General features: G+C 42.3%; 1 protein-coding gene across 1 annotated transcript; it reads left to right on the forward strand.

Annotated features, from left to right (window-relative positions):
- Positions 1–436: 436 nt before the first annotated feature.
- Positions 437–7,620, forward strand: LOC138594328 (mitoferrin-2-like). The gene is made up of 4 exons (XM_069665391.1): positions 437–902; positions 5,952–6,180; positions 6,370–6,426; positions 6,910–7,620. Exons 1-4 carry the CDS (start codon positions 555–557, stop codon positions 7,494–7,496), a joined length of 1,221 nt encoding a protein of 406 aa, XP_069521492.1. The 5' UTR covers positions 437–554; the 3' UTR covers positions 7,497–7,620.
- Positions 7,621–9,184: the final 1,564 nt, after the last annotated feature.

Consider the following 9,184-nt stretch of genomic DNA (forward strand, 5'->3'; position numbering starts at 1 on the left):
CCTTTTTTATTGCATAATAAGTGTTACAATGTTGTGTGTAAACGGCTTTTATGTGGAGATAATTAAGTGAACATGATAAAATTATATTTGACTTTTAACTCTACATTTTAAGTCCCAAAATGTGCATTTTTATGGTACGAATTCCAACTTGGGACGGTCTGTTTATAGCACTTCCCGAACATACATGTGACCTCCTGATGTTACGAAATTGTCAACACCCACTAAAGCCAAAACCACGCCCACTTCATCTGCCCGCCTTATTTACTGACCGAATTGGCCAATAAAAGGAACGGTTAGTGATTGACAGCCATCTTGTCGAATCAGCTTACCTGTTGATTGTGACTCACTGTGAGAAATCCACCAAAGTCCCGCCCTCCTGAACTCTACTTTCCCGGTGTCTCCACAGCTGTCTGCCGCGCAGAAGCAGCAACCCGCAAACACTTTCTCCGGCCGGCTGGGACGCTTATTAAACCGCCGAGAAGATTACACCAGCAGGCGGGTTGGCAAGGACATCTATTTCATCTACTATACGGACTTAACTGCCTTTTTCTTGAATGGAGGCGGACGGTTTCGTGTCCCGGCGAACGTCCATGGAAGCACCGGGCGTCGACAGCCGGGTTACAGGCGCTGCAGCCGGTGCAGAGTTTCGATGGCTTGGCGGCAGGCTCCTGGACGCTAACGTCACAGGGGGGTTTGTGGGGTCTCTTTCGTCGAGAAAGACAGGAGAACTGGACTTTATCCCGGTGTCGCATCGATCAATTCCGGAGCCTTCGACCTCTGTCGAACCAGAAATAGACTATGAAGGGCTGCCACAGGGAGTAGCCACCAGCACACACATGCTGGCAGGAGCCGTGGCTGGAATCATGGAGCACTGCCTTATGTATCCCATCGACTGTGTCAAGGTATCAAAGCAAAGATTCATAACAAACAGCTTGATTTGTCTAGCCCCAGTTAATGTCACCCCGAACGCAGCCACTGGTTGCATAAACCTTCAACTAACGTTGCTAGGCCCGAATTGAAGCCTGAGCTCGATTAGCGTTAGGCAGCAAGCTACCTTTAGCTAACAGGGATAACCTTGCTAACAGAGGTCAGTTCACTCAACTAACGTTGTTTAAAAGGGAAATAACCCAACATAAGTTAGTCATATATTCTAAATCCTGGGTGGATATGTTTATCTAAGCCGAACTTTCGTTTTGGCAGGATTTCGTGTGATAACATACCGTTTGGTGTGACAGTTGCATCTCCTCTCCCTTAGCTAGCAGGGCACAGACGCTAGCCAAATTGATAGCTAAAGCAGAAGTTGTTAGCATGCCTCAATTATCGGACATCTCTTAAACTGAACTTTTTATGCGTTTTTATGTCTAAGGTGGAATAAATGATTATGAGCTGGACAGATCTTAAACATATTCATACATTTCTAATTAATCTGGGTGTTGACATGTATCGTTTAAGTCTGATTGGGTCATTATTATCACCCTTTATCCTTGTACTTTGTAAACGCAAAGCTAATTCAGCTGTCGTTGGATATATTGATGTGTGCTCGACAATAGAACAAATATTTTTTCAATAGTCCGATGTCCAAAACGTATTGGCATCAGTTATTAAATGAAAGCTTTACTTGGTTTGAAACTAATTTTTGTTAGCTGAATGGAATGGGATTGATTATGACTGAAGAGGCTCACAACTGAGGGATTTAACTCATAAAACTGTCTGAGGAGCACATGTGGGAAGTTCATTGTAAAGAGATCACTTAAAAGTAGTAGATGATTAACACAACTGGGCCATCGGTCACTAGACCAACGGTCGACAGTCTTTCTAGTCCCGTAGTCCCCGTATTTGCACATGTGCACGCACTGTAAACCAATGAGGATTATGCAACAAGGTAATTAAATGAGTAAGCATCCACATCAATGATATTAAGTTTAAAACCATTAACCTACTCGCGAACAGTCAGTGAAGTTAATGATTAATCCCATTTATTTCAATTTGCCTTTAGTACAAAAAGTGATTTGAACTCTTGGGGGTTTAATCCATATTTGCAAACTTAATGAATTAATTAATAATGAATTGTTATGTAATATGACAGCCGTGTCTGTCTTATGGGTCCCTTTCAAACAGATCTCTTGAACTGTACACCTCTTTGTTTTTAACATTCTCAATGGAAAAGAAACACCAACTCTAAATTCACTTCATTCAGATATGTTGTGACTGTGAGTCATACTGAGTTCACTGAGAGCTGAGCGTTTAGTAACACTGTGCAACCCGATGAAACGCAAAGTGAAAACCTACCCACAAGGAGGAGAAATGAAAGCTAATTATGGGAATGTTATGAGAAAAGGAGTGTCCTGAAAAATCTCTGGGAAACACTTTTGCTTACATTTATTGGTTTGTGTTTACTATTTCCTGTTGTCCAAAAAGAAAAATAACATTAATATCCTGTATTCTAATATAAATCATAACACTCTGAAAATAAGCACAATAGCAAAGAGTATATAGTGTTAGTTTTAGTTTGGAATTACAACTCATAGATTCTCTGTTAAATGGGGAAATGTTTATTGCGCCCGACTATGAGCTTACCTCTGTTCTTACTCACCTTTGACTCAATTATTTCCATTTAGGAAATGTACTGTCCTCAGATCTTCACATTGATTCATCTATGTTATCCCAAAAGGAATATCATTGTTAAAGTCTTTTGCCCAAAGCTATTCGATCGGCTCTTTACAAACCCTGTCACCAAGGACCCGTGAATAAGAATTAGAAATTACTTGTCTCAAAGATTTACTAGTTTAAAGTGGTTTGGCGACATCGATGCCAAATGCAAATTAGCCTTAAAGTTCGCAACTGGTCAATCTGGGACACTGGCCGTCTTTATACGGTCAGTATTAGAGGATAAAGAACAAACAGCTCTCAGTGGTAAATCAAACAAAGCTTTTGTTCAGAACAAATTCCTGGATGATTAGGTCTTCCAGTTCGTTGCAGATTTTGGACAAACGGCCTAAAAACTAATCACCTCATTGTTTGCGAGAGCTGCTTCCATTGTACAAATGTTCATCAGAGTCATGCACAGCACAGTTTCATGATTCTACTGATGTCTGAAAATATGTTTGACCTCACGTGGACAGAGTTATGCTTGCTTCTTGTTCTCATCAACTGTTTGAGTCGCACACAACCCTCAGGTTGACTTTATAACGTGTACTGAATTATTGAAACTTGTCATATTATAATAGGCAAACATCATCCTTGGCCATACTGACTTTATGAGTTGTTGTGGACAGTCAGCTTCTTATTCTGGAAAGCCTTGAACAAAGAAAGAATATGCAAGATTAAATGACGGTCCACAAATTCCAGCTCAACCTCAAAACTGGCGGCATCTCATGTTGTGAGAATCCTGCAGAAGCATACATTGTTGGGTTTTGTTTTCAAGCCCAGGTGCCGTTATAAATGGGCCCCACAAACGGGAATGTAGTAAAAGTAAATAGTAAGTAAGTAGTAAAATAATGAACAGATGTCTTTGAAGGGAAACTGTTGTAGACATTTATATGGTTGCTTTTATTAATTTTTAAAATCTTTGTTGTTTCTCCTTCAGTCAAGGCATTGGCTGCAGGTCTCTTCCAGAAAGTTGAAGTAAGAGGAGGAAGTGCAGTACACATTTCTCACATAAGATACTTTAGCTCAAGGAAGTCACTTTGGTTTTCTTTACAGTAATACTTTGCAGCAAGCTTCCTCAATTACAGAGAATTCTTACTTCCTGTTGCTGGCACGGCAGGTTTACCAACATGCATATCTAAATGCTTCTGGTCATACTTTCCCTGAATTTCAGACACGGTTTCCTCATTGCTCGAAGGCCACTAAAGAGTTACTTAAAATCCAAGATAGTTAACCACAAGACTTGTTTTTTTTTAAAACCTTGCAGGAAACAAATTGCTTTCCTTGCTCACAGTAAAAATGAGGAAATTGATATGACAATGGCGTCTGTAAGGACACGCTTTGGTCAGATTTATTTCCTTGCAGAGGTGACTTCCCCTTTTAAATTAACATTTGGTAAGCACAATGTTATGTAGTTCTAATAGAAAACCAATAACACTTGTTAAAAACACATTATATATTGTGATTTATTATCTTGCTACGTAGAAGAAATGGTAAGAAAAGGGCACAGTGTTGTCTTGTAAAAGGAGGAAACAACCCCTGTAAGACCCTAAGGGATGAGTAAGATGTGGCACAAAGACACAAATAAATCATCCTATTAATCTCAGCGACCCAAGTAATAAATCTTTTCTTTTACGTACTTAAGATTGCTATATCAACTCGACTGAAGATATATACTCTATCTGTCCTGGCTGGTTGGATTGTAAATGTCAACAGTATTACTCCTTTACCATCCAATCAAATAAAGGTCATCGCCAGCTCGACCTGCAGTGTTGACGATCAGTCCAGTCGACATTCCTTGTTTTAGTTGCAGATGTTAATGTGAAATATGTGCTGCTGCTACCAAAGATAAAACAAGTGCAGTGCATTCATTTAACATGCTTTCTTCAGTGCCTCAGAACGATTAGTAATACATTATACCATACAATATATCACATGAGTAAGCCAGGGAGTCTGTTTATTTCGGTTTAGCTGTTGGTTGTGTGACTGAGAACCTTGTGATTTTGTAGCTTTAAAAGTCTTCTTTGCATTCAAACTTCATCTGCTGTACTTTCCCCCAGAGTCCAAATAAGGTGCATGTGGAGATACTCGCTCTCTGGCCATATCTGAACCTGTGTCGACCAGCGACTGGTATTTGATTTCATTTTCGTCCTGGTGCTGTAGTTCTCTACGTACAGAGCAGCCATGACGCCACTCTGTTGTTACTAAGGGAGTTATACCATGTGAAAAAAGAAGTTTGCACATAAACCTCTCTGTTGTTATTTGATTTGTGTTTCGTATGACTGTCTGGCTGTCGTTCAGTCTCCAGGCTTGTTGCTCCAAAATGTTACCAAAAGAAACCTGGTCATGATCCCACTGTGAATGACTGGGCACATTCCTTATGAGTTACCGTTTCCCGATAGCGGGAATGTCCACATACGCCCCCTTGTAAGCAGCAGTTCCCCTCCTCTTCTGTAAATAGTTGCCTCTGATGGGAGGGTTTAGTCAGGGGAAAATCACTTCTTGCATGATATGAGTATTTTGAAGAATGCGCCATCTTCGTCTGGAGCGTAGGAATATTTATCATTGCTCCAGTGTTCTGTGTATTTACAAGCACACAAACAGAGTGAAAACAGTACTGAATATCTGAGCAATTCAAGTGGTAAGCTGAGTGTTTTTATCTGCACACTTCCTGTCTGCATAACGCTGTGGTTTGTGGTTGTGGACTTGACTGCAGTTTCAAGGTTAGTTGAGGTCGGTGGAGTCGACAGGCTGTCAAAGTGAGGTGTGTTTACACTGCAGGGTCATAACCACACACACTTCTTGAAATCTGGATGCAAAGAGTTGTGAAACTGCTACCTGCCGTGACTCAGTATTTTTGAACTGTATCGAAGGTTATGTTTCTCTTAGGGCATGAACCTAAGATCAAGGTTCAATTTAAGGCCTTTGTTTAAGAGTCTTTCTTGCGCACTCTTTAAGATCTGCCTTAATGCAGATGTCAAATTTGTCTTTAGAATACCCCAGTATCTTTTCATCCCACTGAACCTCTTCATCCGACCTTTATAAACGCATGATAGTGCTTATTATAACTGTATTACTTCTGTTCTAACACTGAATAAAAAGCACATTTCCTTGGTGCATCTTTTTTTTGACCTTTTGTTCTTTTTGATGCTGGAAAAAGTTTTCCCTCGTAGGATCAGCAGATACCAAATATTAAAATTAATAAGTTGAGAAAGATGACAAAAAAACATCTTTCTCTTTAGGTAAATAATATAAAGACGTATCTATTACTCATGTGTCTGTTCCTCTTGCTTCTCTCGCCCCAGACTCGTATGCAAAGCCTGCACCCCGAGCCCGGAGCGCGTTACAGGAACGTGATGGACGCCCTGCGGCAGATCGTGCGGACCGAGGGTGTGTGGCGGCCAATCAGAGGTGTGAATGTGCTGGCGGTGGGGGCGGGGCCTGCCCACGCTCTCTACTTCGCCTGCTACGAAAAGATCAAGTTTTCACTAAGTGATGCCATTCACCCTGGAGCCAACAGCCACTTTGCCAACGGTAAGTTGCCCACACAACTTTTGATTCACGATGCTGAAATTTACCACATTTACTGCAACTAAAAAGCAAAAATGTCGTTAACAGATGGTTAACACGACTTGCCAGCCTGTTATTTATGTAGTTTAATGTTGCCAAATATACAGAAATTTATTTTAGCTTGAGCTTTAACTTCCTCTCTCTGTTGTTTAGGAGTGGCGGGCTGCATGGCCACAGTGCTGCACGACGCCGTTATGAACCCAGCCGAAGGTAAACCCCTCCTAACGCTCTTACATGTGCCACTCATTCTTCCCATTGAAGAGTAAATGTTATTTATAGAAGCCCTTCATTTAAGGCCGCTATTGAAAGCCCTTTAATGGTGTTATTCTGCCATTAGGACACTTGGTGGAGCTACACACTCAGCTGTGAGCTGGGGTGCCTTTTCCTGCCTTGTATATGAAACTGGCCTCCCCTCCTCTATGTCTGCCAAAAATAATTTAACCATGTATCGTTGAATCATCAGGGAGTGAGAATCTGCTCAAGTTTGTACAATTCTGCACCAGTGGGCACATTTCTACTCTGGTCCAGTATCATCCAACCCTGTTTGGTTATACACTCTGAAGAACTCACTTCCCTTCTTGTGTTCCTGCCTTCTTCCTGGTTCTTCTTTTCAGTTCCTTGTCCTATTGTGGAGCCATGTTTAATATATTTCTGGTGATTCTCTCGCTAATTTCACCTCCTCTCCCCCTGTAGTTGTGAAACAGCGAATGCAGATGTTCAACTCCCCTTACCGCGGCGTGCTCGACTGTATGGGATCGTTGTTGAGGCAGGAGGGCTCGGCTGCTTTCTACCGAAGCTACACCACCCAGCTGACCATGAACGTGCCCTTCCAGGCGCTTCACTTTATGACCTACGAGTACCTTCAGGAGCTCCTCAACCCCCACAGACAGTACAACCCTTCCTCCCACGTGGTGTCCGGCGCGCTGGCTGGTGCTGTGGCTGCCGCAGTGACCACCCCCCTCGACGTCTGCAAGACCCTCCTCAACACGCAGGAGGCCCAGGCCATACATGTGATCCAAACCGAGTCAGCGACAGCAGCCGGAGCAGTCGGAGCAGCCACTGCCTCTGGCAGCCGCCACATCTCTGGCCTGGGCGAGGCCTTTCGGACTGTGTACAGGATGGGAGGCACGCCGGCCTTCTTCAAGGGCGTCCAAGCCCGGATCATCTACCAGATGCCCTCCACAGCCATCAGCTGGTCCGTCTATGAGTTCTTCAAATACATCATCACCAAGCGGCAGCACGAGAGATTGCTGCGGGGAGATCGTGACGGAGACAAATAAACACCCAGCAGAAGGATTGGGCATCAACGACACAAAGGGTTATCGAACCATACTGATCGCCGTTATCGGTCTCGATTTCTGAACGTCTGAAGGTTTGAAAAGCTCCAGAATTTTAGATTCTTGGAGCATAAAGTCAAAGCTTATTGTTTACTGAGATCAGCCAGGTGTGATCTAGTTCATAGCAGGTGAAGACGCCTCCAGACAGCTTGTCTTGAATACTTCATTACTAGATGTGGGTTCACCCGTCAGTATGAAAAGGGTCTTGAAATGGCAGACAGGATGTCCCTGTTTCCTTAACCCACCACATCCAAATGCTTTATCCATTTTTCATTTTAGTGTTCAACTTGACAAACTTCCTCTATTAGCTTTCAAAAAGCAAATTATTTATAGACTATGAACTCAGTAAAAGTGAAGTTGAATTTGGCCACTTAAACAAAGAAAAGCTCGGCCCCACTCAGCCCCATTCAGCCACCTGCAGTGCAGTTTGTTAAAATGTTAATGTTTTTGTTTTGGCCTTGAACTAAAGTGTAAAAGTGCTGACTTTGAGCTGTTATATGACCGTGTTCACATGTTTTATACATGGGACAAAAAGGGGGAGAAGTCCTGAACTGATGGGAAAATGCCCCAAAAGCCTTGAAGCACAAAGTCAGCACTTTAACCTCACTGTAGCAATCCAGTGTGTTTGAGCCAAAACAAAGACGTATCCTTATCCAAGCACATAAGAACAGCACTGTGCTCTGGGTGCACACCCCTCTCTTAACTGCAAATATTGCACTTCTGGAAAGTATTAGTACCATATTACCTTCTGACCACAAGGGGGCGCACAACTTCGCAAGCAATGCAACTGGAGGTTATAGAATCTGCAATATATTAGTCCGAAGACTTGATCTGGTGTACAGTTACACTTTACTTTAAGAAAAAACACAAGAACAATGAAGACAGTTTGTTATAAATGAAACTAGGAATTACTTGAAATGATTAGAATCCAACATATAAGCCTTTGATGTATTCTTTTGTCTTTGAAAAAGAATCTTTTTTCGGATTGACGAAACTCAAATATTCAACGCTTGAGTGGAACTGGTGTATGAGTGTGTGTGTATGAGTGTGTGTGTATGAGTGTGTGTGTATGAGTGTGTGTGTATGAGTGTGTGTGTGTGTGTGTGTGTGTTACAGCGACTGGATGAGTGGAAATGCACCTTCATAAAACTCAGCAGTGACTCTGACCAGATTTGTTCGCAACATGTCCGAACACCCGGGCCACACCGCCTACCTGAACAGCGCGTGTACGTCATGGAACCGCTTGCTTTCCATTTCGGCGTCGATGTTAACAGGTATGAGCAGACGCGCGCGGTTGCAGCTGGGTGTCATGCCCTTTCTTCTCCACATGGCTCCACCAGCATTATAACGCCTTTCACTACAGTTTCCATGCCTTTTACTGTAGAATATGTCACAGACACAGAAAATATTTAAGGTGCATATATATTTTTACAATTGACACATCTTTTCCAGTTTTACCTAAATATAAATGTTATTTATAATAAAATGATCAAATGAAACATTCTTGAAAGAGCTAGGCGATAAATGGACTATGTGTTCAAATTTAGTTCTCTTCAGACCGAGTCAACGTGTAAGCAAGGTGCCATTTGCTGCTATAAAAGTGAGTTTGTTCCCTGAAAGGCTCCTCAAAT

This window comes from Semicossyphus pulcher, unplaced genomic scaffold (genome assembly GCF_022749685.1).
Source record: "Semicossyphus pulcher isolate SPU_LCO1_2020_fin unplaced genomic scaffold, fSemPul1.0.p SCAF_17, whole genome shotgun sequence".
Taxonomy (NCBI): Eukaryota; Metazoa; Chordata; class Actinopteri; order Labriformes; family Labridae; genus Semicossyphus; species Semicossyphus pulcher.